Genomic DNA, 14,370 nt, shown 5'->3' on the forward strand with positions numbered 1-14,370 from the left:
TACCCTATGGGCTCCTGTAGCGGAGCAGCAGACACAGGCCTACTGTAGTATATGTAATTGCAGAGAGGAGAATCCTAATATGCTCAGGTAACCAATGTACATTCTATAAGAAGATGCTAAATAAAACAGCTACTAATTGATCTTACTTATATGTGATCATTTAAATTTTAAATTATCTAAATTATAGACACTGGCCTGAAATTTTATTTTATACTTTCCTGTGATTGGATTTCTGAGAAAATATTTAGATTTCCTAAGATAAAGCAATCACTGATGTAATCATTATGTTAATTAAAGTATACTCTATCTTTAAAATTAGGTGATATAGGACTTCTTTATAGCATTACTGTCTTCCTAAGACATTCTTTTTAGTACATGTGTTCACTTTAAATATCGAAAGTTCATTTCTGTATAAATATATATGCCAAACTACAGTCATTCTGAAGAACTTTTTTTCAGTATGTCTAGATTGTTCCATCTAATTTAGTTAGGACTTGATATTAATTACTTTTTTCCTTAAGATAGGGTCTTACTATGTATCTCTATCTGGCCTAGAACTCACTCTGTAGACCAGGCTGGCCCTGCACTCACAGAGATCTACCTGTCTCTGCTTCCTGGGGGTTGGAATTGAAGATATGCATCAAACTGGAGCATCATGGAGTTTTCCAGAAAGGGGCCCCAATATGTGTATGATTAAACTCAGGGCCTTGGGCATCCTGTGCCTGCACTCCACTTAGTTACATCCGTAGTCTCCAATGCATCGTTTGAAAAACATTCCTATTTATTTTGAACTGTGTCTATAAGTGTGGGTATGTTCACATGAGTTCAGGCCTGAAGAGGACACTCAACGACCTGGAACTAGAGTCGTAGGAGGTGTGAACCACCCCATGTGGGTCCTGGGAAAGGAGCTTGAGTCTCTGCAAGCATAGAAGGCGCTTTGAACTGCTAGGCCATCTCTCCAGACCCCCCTCCAATGCATCTTTTTTTTAAAAAATAATATTTTATTAATTATTTGAGAAATGTATACAATGAATGTTTATCATACTTGTGACTTTTCCTCTCAACCCCTTCCAGAGGCAACTGTACCTTGCTACCCACCAGACTCCTAATTTTCTTCTTTAAATCCATTGGGTGCTGCCCAGCTGCTCTCGGGAGTGGGCACAACCTGAGAGTGTGGCTAACTTGCTAGAGGTTGCACCACTACAGAAAACTGACTCTCAGGCTGGGTATTGGGGGCACATGCCTTTAATTCCAGAATACGGGAAGCAGAAGCAGGCGGATCTCTGTGATATGCCAGTCTTATCTAAGTATTGTGAATTCCAGGTCAGTCAGGGCTATACAATGAGAGCCTGTGCAAAAGAGAGAGAGGGATAGAGAGAGAGAAGGAAGAAGAGGAGGAGGAGGAGGAGGAGGAAGAGGAGAAAGAGGAGTAGCTCACAGGGTTTACAGCTGGGTGGGCTGATGATTGCTTTCTCCTCCCTCCAGCACCATGATTCTAGCCAGATTCCAGAGGGTAACCAAGAATAGTGGAAATCGCCTGTAACATTTTGGGTTCTATATGGGGCCTCATGGGCTAGGATTCAAAAAGAGGTAACCCATTCTGGTACTAAGGTTTCTAATTGTTAGCCCGTGGTATCTTGTTAGAGTACTGTCCCCTGTTACAGGATGACTTCATTTTAAACTACTAAGCTATTTTATATGTATATATGTATATTTTATGAAGCTTCTACAGTAGTAAGAATGGCTTTTCCAAAAGTGGTAGCAATCCTTCCCCATACTCCCTGCTCTACGCTGCCCTCCCGAACCTCCCACTCCATTTAATCTTCCCTGTCCCATTATTCACCCTTCCTCCATTCTATTGCTGTATTCCATGTTCCCTCTCTTAAAAGCACAGCCCCAGTGGTCCCTTACTAGCTTCCTAAAAGCACACCCCCAGTGGTCCCTTACTAGTTTCCTAACCTCTGTGATTATTCCGAATGAGTCATACATATCTAAAGATTCCAAGCTAACATCCACATGTAAGAGAAAGCATGCCACATGTGTCTTTCTTAGTCTGTGCTACCTTTCTTACTATGACTCCAATTTCATTCATTTACCTGCACATTCCATAATTTCATCTTTAATAGATGACTAATATTGCATTGTGCAAATATACAATAGCCAGGAAATGGTGACATCCTAGATGTCCATCAACCGATGAATAGGTAATGAAAATGCGGTCCATTTATACAATGGAGTATTACTCAGCTGTTAGTACATCTTTAAAATTGCTTTATTGTTGCGGAAAATATAAATTATGTGCTATGGTTTGAATGTGTCCCCCAAAGTTCATGTGTGGGAACTTAATCTCTGTAAGCATTTAAAGGCAGTATCCTGAAATGGGTTAGCCATGGTGGCTCTGTTCTCTTAACTGGAGTGACACTCAATCCTGGGAGTGGGTTAGCTACCTAGGGTAGAATAGCTATGTAGGAAATGGGTTAGTTATCTAGGGAGTGGGTTCCTGATAAAAAGATCAGCCACTAAGAACAGCTCCTGTGCACATTCACTACGTTCCCTTTTAAAAGGTGGGCCTTGCCCACTGCCCATCTTTTTCTTTTTCTCTCTCTAACTCTGCTTCTCTGCCTGTCTCTCTGTCTCTCCCCCTCCCACCTCTCTCCTTCTGCTGCTCCTGTCCCCAAAGGCCAATCTCCCCCCCTTCCTCTCCCCTCCCCTCCCCTCTCCTTTCTTTCCCCTCCCCTTCCCTTCCCTCCCTTTTCCCCTTTTTCCATCCCTTTCTCCTAATAAAAAACCCCTCCACACAGCTCTGTCACATGGCATCTTTGTCTCTCCCGCCGCTTTTGAAATTACAACAGTGTGCTTTCGGCTATTTTCCTCTTCATACACACACAGGCTCTCCGATGATATAATCTCTTTATTCCTGGCTTTGGCCATTTGTGTCTTATCTTATCCTGATGGGTTTGGCCAGCAGCCTACTGATTTTACTGACTTTGTTTCACTGATGTGGGAGTTTGAATGAGAATGGCTTTCATAAGAACAAGTGTTTGAACCCTTGGTCCCCAGATAGTGGCACTGTTTGGGGCAGTTTAGGAAATGGGGCCTTGCTGGAGTGTCCCTAGGAACAGGCTTCGAGGTTTTAAAGCCTCCCCTCCACCCTCCCCACCTACACACCCCCTGCTCCGATTCTCCGATTCTCCATGCTCTCTGTCGGTTTTAAGATGTGAGTTCTCAGCACTCAGTCCCATGCCTGCTGCCTGCTGCTTCCTGCCAAGATAGACTCTCACCCTCTGGGGCCCTCAGGCCAAATCAACCCTTCCTCCTGGGCGCTGCCATGGTCTTGGTGTTCCCCACAGCACAGAGAAGTGACTGACACAGTGTGTTCTCTTTCTTTCCCCTGTTTTGTATCTTACTGACTTCTCCTGTGACACCCACTGTGTCCTTGTCCTGCCCCCACACACACACTTTGGGTTTAATTTTCTCTTCCTCCTCCTCCTCTTTTTCTTCTTCCTTGTTTTCTAATTTCTTAAGTTCAAAGCGGAGGTCTGGGGTCACTGCTTTGAGAACTTTCTTATGTGATGATCCACACGTGTGTTGCTATGAATTTCTGTTAGCTATAACTTACAACTTTGATATTTTGCATTTTTGGTTTCATTTGGTTTAAAATATTTTGCAACTTCAGTTCTGTTTTCTTCTTTGAAACTTCAGCTGGTTTCTGCATTTCCTTACAGTTCGTAGTCATTTAATAATTTTTTAGCTTCTAGATATTTGGGGATTTTCCCATTATCTTCCTGTTATTTATTTCTAATTATTTCCCCTTTCAGAGAAATATTTTCTTCAACTGATCAAAACTTTGTATCCTGTAATATCCTGGTGAGTGTTTCCTGTTACTGAAAAGAGTGTGATTTCTGCAGTTTGTGGGGAGACTGGGCCATGAATATTAGAACAAGCTTGTTGACAGTATTATTCAAGTCTTCTGTGGCCTTGCTAACTGCATGTCTATATGTATCAATTATTGGGGAGCAGATCCTGAAATCTGTGTGGCTATGAATTTTTCTATTTTTCCTTCATTCTATGAGATTCCAAAACTCTGCTTTTAAGGGCATGAACGTTAGGTTTATTATGTTTTCTTCATGAGTGTCCCCCTCATCTTTACCAAGTGATCCTCTTGATCACCGGCAACAGCTTTTACTTTAATATTTGTCTGATGTTAATAAAGCCACTTTAGCTGTCTTTTGATTGGCGTTAGCCTCACACCCTTTTTCGTTTTATCCTATTTGTGTGTTATTTATTTAAAATAGATGTCTTTAGCTGGGGATGTAGTCCAAGGGCAAAGTACTTTCCTAGTATACAAGGGCCCTGGGTTTGATAATCAGCACTGCAAAAATAAATGTATGAATTAAAAGAAGTTTCTTGTAGGCAGCATATAGTTGGGTCACTCTTTTTATTCAACTGCCACTTAACTGGGGATGTTTGAACTAGCTATATTTACTGTGATATTCAATATAGATATGCTTATATATATAAATCACTGATGTTCTTTGTCTAACTCGGCTGGCTTCCCACTTTTGCTGCCCATAAGCTGGCATGCACTTCATGTCATGTCTTTGCTTTTTTATTATCAATAAATATTCTGCATTAGGCTTATTTTTACTCTTTTGTCTTTGACGTGCTTTTAATTTTTAAAATTATATTTATTTATTTTAATTATTTTCATGTATGTGTGTGCGCGCACACACACACACACACACACACACACACACACACACCTGCTACAGTACCTATGTGGAGGCCAAAGGGTAACTTGTAGAAGTCAGTTTTATTTTCTACTATGTGAGTCTTGAGGATCAAACTCAGGTTGCCAGGCCTTGCATCAGTGTCTTTACCCACTGAGTCATCTCTTAATATGTTTTTTTTTCCATTCAATTTTTTACCTCTGTTGACTTATTGACTAGAACTCTTCACTCTGTTACCTAGTGGTTAGCTTAGGGTTTACATTATACATCTTAAACTAAACCCAGTCTAGCTTCAAATGCTATGATAGCATTAACTCGCAGCACAGGACATGTGTAGCATCATACAACATCGGTGAACTTTATTTCCACGTATTATTTTAGCCTCGAATCTTTCACCATTGTTGTCATAAATCTAAAATTAATTCTAGAGTATTTCATTTATAATGATGCATATATCATTTCTTTTAACATAAGAGTCTTCATTGAAAACTAGAAAAAATTAAGGGAAAGGGTAGCGCAGTGAATTAGCTACTTACCAAGGTAAAGACCTGGACTGGCCTGGCCAATGTAGAGATACATAAGGACAGCAACACCCATGCTAACCAGGGTGTAGACCCACTGGATCACAAACATGATGAGAAGGGATGCACAAGCCTACAGAAACAGATAGGGAGAGTAAGTCCCCTGATGGCTTTGTACAGGGCAAACAAAATACAAGACCAAGACCTCAGGAGACAGAGGTCTCGAAACAACCTTAATAATTAAATAAATAATTAAAGTCTACTTATAAATAATAAAAGTAGATAAAAATACTTAAAAGTAAAGTCTGAATAATTCAAGTTTACTTACAATAAATAATGAAGTTTACTTACGGTGGTAGCATGCTAGTTATGTGGGGTTTGTTTGTTTGTTTGTTTGTTTTGCTTGTTTTATTTTTGTCAATGTGCACTAAGGTCATCTGGGAATAGGGAACCCAGTTGAGAAAATACCTAAATAAGATTAGTCTCTAGGCATTTGTTTGTTTGTTTGGTTGGTTTTTGATTTTGTTTTGTTTTGTGTTTTGTTTTTCGAGACAGGGTTTCTCTGTAGCTTGGAGCCTGTCCTGGAACTAGCTGTCCTGGAACTGGCTAAACTGGACTAGGTTAGCCTTGAACTCACAGAGATCCTCCAGTCTCCGCCTCCTGAGTGAGTGCTAGGATTAAAGGTATGTGCCACCACCACTCTGCAAGGTGTTTTTTTTTTTTTAACTATTGTTGATTGATGGGGAAGAGTCCAGCAACTGCAGAGGGGTACCATCACTGGGTAGGTGGTTCTGGGGTGTATAAGTAAGCAGGCTGAACAAGCCATGGGGAGCATGCCATGGTCTCTGCTTCAGTTCCTTCCTCCAGCTTCCTGCCCTGAGTTTTGCCCTGACTTCTTCTCATGGTAGATTACAAGCTGCAAACTGAAATAAAGCCCTTCCTTTGGTCAGTATTTATCACAACCTTAGAAAGCAAACCAAGAAAGGTTACAGTGGCTGCTAATTTGACAGGATCTGGAATCAGGAGAGAGGGCAATCCTCTAGACACGTGGGAAGAATGTCTTTAGATTAGGTTAGCCCCTCGGCATGACTGTGGAGGTGATTTTGATTAGATTAACTGAGGTGTTAAGACCAATGGGGAAGGTACCATTCCCCCAGGCTTTGGTCCTAGATCTCAGGAAAAGGAGGAAGCCAGTTGAGCACAGGCGTTCATTTTCCTCTGCTCTCTGACTATGGATACAATGTGACTAGCTACTTCAAGCTCCTGCTGCAAGGATTCTCCTTAATGATGGATTGCGTCCTCAAACAATGTGCCAAAACAAGCCCCTTCCCTCTTCAGTTGCTTTTGTCAGAGTAACAAGAAACCTAACTATGACAGAAAATTTGTACCAGAAGTGGAGTCGTTGCTGTGATGAACCTGACCACAAGGTTCTTAGCACTCTGAAGCTGGCTTTTCCGGCAGCATGTAGAAGCATTTGGAACTTTGTGATGGTAAAGCCTTTGAAGGCAGTAAGTGAAGACTAATCAACCACTCTAGTAGGTGCTTGGAAGACAAGAATGCCAACAGAAATTCAGACAGTGGAGACCCAGCTCCTGAAGTTTCCAACAGAAACAAGGACTCTATCATAAACTGGGCTAGAGGGCATTCACGTGACATTTTGGCCAATACTGTGACTTATTCTGTCCATGTTCTAAGGACTTAAATGAATGTAAAGAGGACAGATTAATTTGTTTGGTAGAGGAATTTCAAGACAGGAGAGTATCCAGGCTACGGTATGCTCTCTCTGCTGTACTTTTCAGGTCCGTGAAAATGTATAAAAAGTTGAACATAGGGGGCTGGAGAGATGGCTCAGAGGTTAAGAGCATTGCTTGCTCTTCCAAGGGTCCTGAGTTCAATTCCCAGCAACCACATGGTGGCTCACAACCATCTGTAATGGGGTCTGGTGTCCTCTTCTGGTGTGCGGGCATACACACAGACAGAATATTGTATACATACATACATACATAAATAAATAAATAAATATTTTTTTAAAAAAGTTGAACATAAAGGTAGAAGTAAGGTGTGGTTTGTCGAGGATAAGAGTTTAGTAAGTTAAACTACGAGACCAAGGAGCCTGCTGAAAAAGAGGCTATAACCGTTGAAAAGAAACATTCCGCTTTGCAACTGGACAACAGGAAAGATATCCTCAGGGCAAGACCCCACTCGTTAAAGGGTCCATTTTGTAAAAACACAAATTTATTGGAAAGGGAAGAGCCTAAATTGAAATAGAGACTGTCACTGAAGGGAATTCCCCACTCCTCAGAGGCACCTGCCTGGAGGCATGTCTTCCCAGGGTTAGCACACAAACGGCTACAACTGTGGTCTCAGGAGGTCAAGCTGCACCCAGAGCTGGCAGCAGGACTTGGCGGCACCACCACTGTAGTGCTGGTTCTCTATGCATGAAAGAGGCTCGGCTCGGGGTGTGTGACATCTTGAACCACAGTGCCAGAGAGACACTGAGACCTGCCAGTGTACAGCAAGGCCGGAGCCTCTATGAGGGGCCTTGAGAGGCCATGCTGTCAAAGTGTGAGGTGGAGCCTAGGCTACTATAAAGTAACGGATCCCAGGATATTGGCGATGCCTGGACTGTGGGCTGTCTGCTGAGGAAAGCTACAGGCACAAAGGGCAGCGGGCCCAAGAAGAAAGACTAAGCTCCCACAGGCAGAAGAGCTATCTAGGTAGGGCTACCCAAACCTTTTTGAGCCCGTACAATTCCACACCCACAAGACGGTAGACATAAAACTGCAGGATTTGATGTACGCTTTGCTGGATTTTGGTTTCGCTTTGTTCTGATCATTCTTTGCTACGCTCCCGTTCCTCCCTTTTGGAATGAGAATATTTATTCTGTGCCATTGCCTACTGGAAGTATGTAACTTGTTTTGATTTTGTAGGAGTTCAGAGTTAAGAGACTGCCTTGCATCTCAGATCAAACTTCCACATTAGGCTTTTAAGCCCTGTTGAACCTGTTGAAGGATACAGGGGCCTTCAATGTCAACTAAACACATTGTTCAAAATGAAATGAGCATATAAGGGCCAGGGGTGAAAAGTTAGGGCTTAAAAGTGAATGGTTTAGTTGTTAAATTGGCAAGGGGTAGAATTGTGGTTGGTTAGCGTCAACTGTCAACTTTAAAATCGGGATCTAGAATCCTGATTCTGGATTCGGAATGAAAAGAGTACACTTACTAAAGCAAGTTTTTGGGGAAACACCCTTTGAAGGTAACCCCTTAATTGAAGCCACCAGCAAGCTGCTACTCTGTCTCAGTTACTGTTCCTGTTGCTGTGATCCTGACAAAAGCCACTTAAGGGAGAAAGGGCCTATGGTGGCTCACGGTTAGAGGCCCACAGTCATAACTGTCATAGTCAGGAGTCACAGCAGTGGGAACTTGAGGCAGCCGGTCACATTGTACCCACAGTCTAGAGCACAGAGAGCTCCAACAGCCCACGTTCTCAGCCCAGGATCCCAGCCCAGGGAATGGTGCCACCCCACAGTGGGCAGTTCTTCCCACCTCAGTGGATGAAGAAAAGCCCCACAGACATGCCCCAAAGCCTGTCTCCCAATCCATTCTAGATCTTATGAAGTTGACCTTTGAGATTAACTATCACACTATTTTACACTGTTCCCTACAATCAACAAATTAGCATGAAATTAGTAACCCAGGGGTGATCAGATATGATTGTTTAAATAGTAGATAATTGATTAAAATGAGCAGTTGATTAAAAGTAAATCTTGTTGTAGTGGTCTCATCTTAATTCTAATAAAGCAATCAATTTAATCATGTTGATGCTAATTAATACTTTCTCTTCCCTGAATCATACCCCCCCACACACACCCTTCATCTGAATCATTTCTTAAGGACTCCAAAATCAAGATGAAACTACTCACCCCTAACAGGGAGACCCAGGGGTTACACATCCAAGTGTAGAAAGCACTTGGTCTCCTCTGGACCTCTTGTTCCTGAAGTCTGCATTTCAGAAAGAAATCTAAAAAATGAATTAGCCAAATCCTTCATTACCGACTTAACTACCAATCCCTCTCTATTTTTACAAGCAAATATCTACAAGTTCATAGCCCCTGATTTTGCAATTGGGCCAAGAGCTAGCTCCTAGCACTTGCTCACAGAGAAGAAAGGGTGAAGGGCTTCTGGCCTCATGCCAGGCACAGACCTAAAAAGAATGGGAAGAAAGGCCAGAGTAGAAGCCGGAGCCGCCCCAGTCTAAGCACATTTGTCCATATCTGTCGTCTGGGGGTACTCAAAGTCCAGATCTCATTTTCCTTCAGGTGGAGGGGGTCAGAGCAGGGAGTCGGACACCTGGTGTTCATGTCCGTGTGACCACTAGAACTGATGGGCCAGGCTGGCTTTTGTCTACAACAGGATAGTTTTTACTCCCATCTAACGGCTGGGCATTTAAGTTAGCCTGGTCTCAGATGTAGAGCAGAAGTTGACAAAGCAGACGGACCACTGAAGAAATGGAGGGGACAAAAGGACGTGAGAGCAAATGCATACACGCTCCACTTCCTTCATCATGGGTTTCAGGCACGTAGGAGCTTCTCAGAGTGGCATGTTTTATTTAGCTCCCTGCCTTCTCGGTTTACCTAACTCCAGACATGCTCATTTACCCATGAAAAAGCATGTAAATCGTTTACTATGTGTTCCAATCACCATGAGCGCTGCTGTGCATGGTGATTCAAACAACTGGAAAAGCTGAGTTAACTTTGCTGTGTGTTTATACTGTATTTTGACATTAAACCTTCATAGCTAGTTGCTCAGGAAATGTGTCAATTCCTTCATCTTTACTCTTCAGCATCAAACTCATTCTTCAGCCAAAATACCTTGAATGTGTCAGCTCCTCCCCCGGTCCTTCCTTCTTTGCTCTGTGTCCTGGTCCTGTGTCACTCACCAGTTTTCTTTTTCTTTTCTTTTATTTTTTGAGACAGGGTTTCTCTGTATAACAGCCCTTGCTGTCCTGGAACTAGCTTTGTAGACCAGGCTAGCCTCAAACTCTGTCTCCTGAGTGCTGGGGTTAAAGGTGTGCACCACACTGCCCACTTACTATGATAGTTAATCTTTTTAAAAATATTTTTAAAGACTTATTTATGTACACAGTATACTGTCTGAATGTATGCCTGCAGGCCACAAGAGGGCACCAGATTTTATTCTAGATGGTTATAAGTCACCATGTGGGTGCTGGGAATTGAACTCAGGACCTCTGAAAGACTAGCCAGTGCCCTTAACCTCTGAGCCATCTCTCCAGCCCCTCACTCACCAGTTTTCTTCTTTCCTTGGACTGCCTCTGATGGGTAGGTCTGGAATCCTTCTGGGATCCACTTCTCATAGATCCCTTATTTCTCTGCTTGTCCATTATCTGTCCCTCAGGTCACAGCTCATATCACTGTATCACAAGAGCTCATCCCAACGATCTAGTCTCTCATGGTATCCAGATTTCCTTTGTCCCACCACCTTTCTCTCACAGAATTTACTGATATTTGTATGTGTATTCTTATATACGTATCCATGTGTTTCTACACCCCTGGATTACATGTATCTAGGGGACAGGATCCATGTTGAGGCTAGGACCCACGGCTAGCAATCGCTATATGCTTCAGTGTATGTCTGCTATCCTCTCTGGACCTTGTGCCCTTTAGAACTAATCCCCATGGACCACTGTGGTGATGGGATCTGTAATCTCAGTGCTCAAGAAGCTAAGGTAGAAAGAAGGATCACAAATTCTGGGCCAGACTGGACTACACAAAGAGTCTATGACTTAAATGCAAGAACAAACCCAGACCAAACCAAAACATACCTATCTGAAGTAGGTCAGATTAATCCAATTACATCACATAACCTACCTTAAGACCCAGCAATACCACTTTTGGGTATATACCCAAAGGATGCTGAATCACACCACAAGAACATGTGATCAGCTATGTTCATAACAGCATTGTTTGTCATAACCAGAATCTGGAAACAACCTAAATGCCCCTCAACCAAAGAATAGATAAGGAAAATGTGGTACATTTGCACAATGGAGTACTACAAAGCAGAAAAAATGACATTTGCCGACAAATGGATGGATCTAGAAAACATCATATTGAGTGAGGTAATCCAGACCCAGAAAGACAATTATCGCATGTACTCACTCATAAGTGGTTTTTAGACTTAAAGCAAAGAAAAACTAGCCTACAAATCACAATCCCAGAGAACGTAGAAAACCAAGAGGCCCCTAAAAGAGATATACATGGATCTAATGTACAAGGGAAATAGAAAAATACAAGATCTCCTGAGTGAATTGAGAGCATGGGGACGATGGGAGAGGGTAGAAGGGGAGGAGAGATGAAAAGTGGGGAGTGGAGAAAAATATATAGCTTAATAAAAACAATTTTAAAAAATTATAAGAGTTATCGAGGAATATGCCTGAGCCATTGGCTGGTGTGGGAGGTCCTTCTGTCTGTGCGTTGTTTTTCTTGGTTAATGAATAGAGAACTGCTTTGGCCAATAGCACGAGAGGAGGAAGGCAGCGTGAGAGAGAAGTCTTGGAGCCACCACTGTAGACAGACGTGCTATAACGTTGCTGGTAGGCCACGACCTCGTGGTGATGCACAGATTAATGGAGATGGGTTAAATTAGGATGTAGGAATTAGCTAATAAGAAGCTAGAGCTAATGGGTCAAGCAGTGATTTAATTAATACAGTTTCTGTGTGATTATTTCAGGTCTAAGCTAGCTGGGCAGCCGGGGACCAACAAATGTGCCCTCTCTCCAACAATTGGCTAGGCAGTGTTGTAATTAACATAGTTTCTATGTAATTCGGGTCTGGGTGGCCAGGAAACCAACACGCAGTGTTTGCTTGCATACAGGAAGCCAACAACCAACATCAAAGTAAATGGAGAGAAACTCAAAACAACTCCACTGTTTTTGACTCTTTATCATATTTATCACTTATATAGCAATTTATATTTGCTAATCATTCATCTTCCCTCACAAGAAAGAAAACTTCATGACACCAAAACCTTCCTGAATCTGATCAGCATGTTCTTCCAACATTTAAAATGGACCATGAAATGGGGATGTTCCATACCTGTGGTTGAAGAAATAAGCCAAAAGAGAGCACCAAAGACATGCTCTCAAAACCCATTTGATTTCATTGTGTGCTTACAAGTACTACACTTGGAGTTCCACACATCCATATTTGAATGACAAAGAGCCTCTTTTAAACCTCTGGGCCTTTAAGAGTTTGTGTACAAGAAGTACCCAGTAAGTCTAATAGTGGATCAAAGGAAAATGTCAAGGGGTGCCATTGGTTTGAATGGATGGCTCCACTGACTCTTTTGGAGACAGAGTCTAACTATGAAAGCCAGGTTGGCCTGGAACTCAGAATCCTCTGGCCTTGGCCTCCTGGGTGCAGGGATGAGACACCATGCCTGGCTCCATTACTGTTTTTATTTTTTAAAAGAAGGAATTTGGTTAGGCGAGCTCTGATTTGAGATGTGTAACTTTAACATGGCACTCCATGGGTCATTCCTTTCGATCACAGGCTTAATGAAACACAGGTGCCCTCTTGGTTCAGAAGAAAGACTGCTGGCCGAGAATGCGCATCTCTGCCTCTCTGAGATGTGCCGGATGTTAAGCTCTCCCTTTCCCAACACTTGATCTTGTACAACCGCAACTCCATCTTTAGTTCCTGACTCCACTTGTCCAAGGCACACAAGTGATGATACGCATCCCCTGGGAACGGGGCTGTATGGGGGGATTTTTGGTCTTTGGGTCAACATGAGTCTCTCTTGTGCCAGAGCCTCCTCTCCCTCCAGTCCTGTGACCGCGAAGGGAAACAACAGACATTTAACAGGCCTGCGCTGCTGAGGCACGTAAGCAGCGGCTTGGGCGTGTTCCATGCACTTCCCACCCACCATATCTTCAAGTTACTAAGGGCTTATCAGGACACACCTCTACAGCAAGCCAAAAGAAGCATCTGTATTGTTTCTAAAGGAAGTATGCGTGGTTGTGTATGTGTGTGTGTGTGGGGGGGGTGTACGTGTGAGCGTATGTGTGTGGGGTGTGGGGGTGTATATGTGTGAGCATATGTGTGTGGGGGGAGGTGGGAGGATCCAAGTACATGAGGAGAAGGAAGAGGTTTGCTTATTCCCTTGGCAAGTAGACAACCTAGCTTTGATTTTGTTATTTTGAGATAAAGTCTCCCATAGCCCAGGCTGGCTTCAAAGTCACTGTTTAACCATGACTGGTCTTCAAATTATGATTCTGTGTCTCCCTCCCAAGAGCTGGAATAGAAGTGTGCGTCACACTGTCCCCATAGTCACCAGCCATGGAAGGAACAATCCACAGCAGGCTTCTCAATGGCTTTACACAAGTGTAGCAAAACAAGCAGTTACTCATAGTTCTAAATGACCGTATAGACTGACTGAAGGGAGGTTTTCTTTCTCTTGGCAGGTTTTTTACTATAAGAGCAAATCTTACGAAGGTTTGAGGGGGAGAGGACAGTTGCTCATGCCAGCAGTACTAGGGAGCAAACACAGGAAGGCAGCTGTACTTTCTCAAGCACACAGTTGGGAAGCAACATGGGAGCCAAGCGGCGCATCACACACGTTAATAATAGCAAAGTGACGAACAATACATGGTACTGACCTCAAAGCGAGTGGCATGGCTGTGTCTTATATTCATGAAACTCGCGCACATACAAATATCTTAAGTGTGGGGGAACCCGACTGTGTCCATATCTCAGTCAAGAATGTAAGTGATTTAGCAGAAGTTGCTTAAAATCTCTACTAAACCATCTCTGAAAATTCATTCCCTTTCTCCCCCTTTTGGTGATTCTGGGGATCAAACCCAGGGTCTGTGTGTGATGAGCAGGGACTCTGCTAAGATTCCCTGCCCTCCCCCTCTGCGTCTCTATTGGAATATAAAACACAGATCCTAAGCAGCACATAGAAACCAAAGATTTAAGCTGACACAGTTTGCACAGAATTGTATATAAAATCTGCATGATATTTTAAAGCATACTGATATTACAATTTGCTTAGCTACTTTCCAAATGCTGATCGTTTATTTCTAATTTGTCATCAATACAA

The 14,370-nt window shown here is 42.7% G+C and overlaps 1 protein-coding gene across 4 annotated transcripts in view; it reads right to left on the bottom strand.

Moving 5' to 3' along the window:
- The window catches only part of Slc12a8 (solute carrier family 12 member 8), a 152,135-nt gene that overhangs the window by 7,836 nt on the left and 129,929 nt on the right, over window positions 1-14,370 (bottom strand). For all 4 annotated transcript variants that reach the window (XM_087901331.1, XM_087901329.1, XM_087901332.1 and 1 more), the window contains 2 exons: window positions 9,174-9,271; window positions 5,267-5,384 (listed from right to left, as the gene is read on the bottom strand). In XM_087901331.1, the coding sequence (XP_087757457.1) occupies window positions 5,267-5,384; window positions 9,174-9,271 (216 nt within the window). The remainder of the gene's footprint in view (window positions 1-5,266; window positions 5,385-9,173; window positions 9,272-14,370) is intronic.

The sequence above is a fragment of the Myodes glareolus genome, chromosome 2 (assembly GCF_982192425.1).
Source record: "Myodes glareolus chromosome 2, mMyoGla1.1, whole genome shotgun sequence".
Classification (NCBI taxonomy): Eukaryota; Metazoa; Chordata; class Mammalia; order Rodentia; family Cricetidae; genus Myodes; species Myodes glareolus.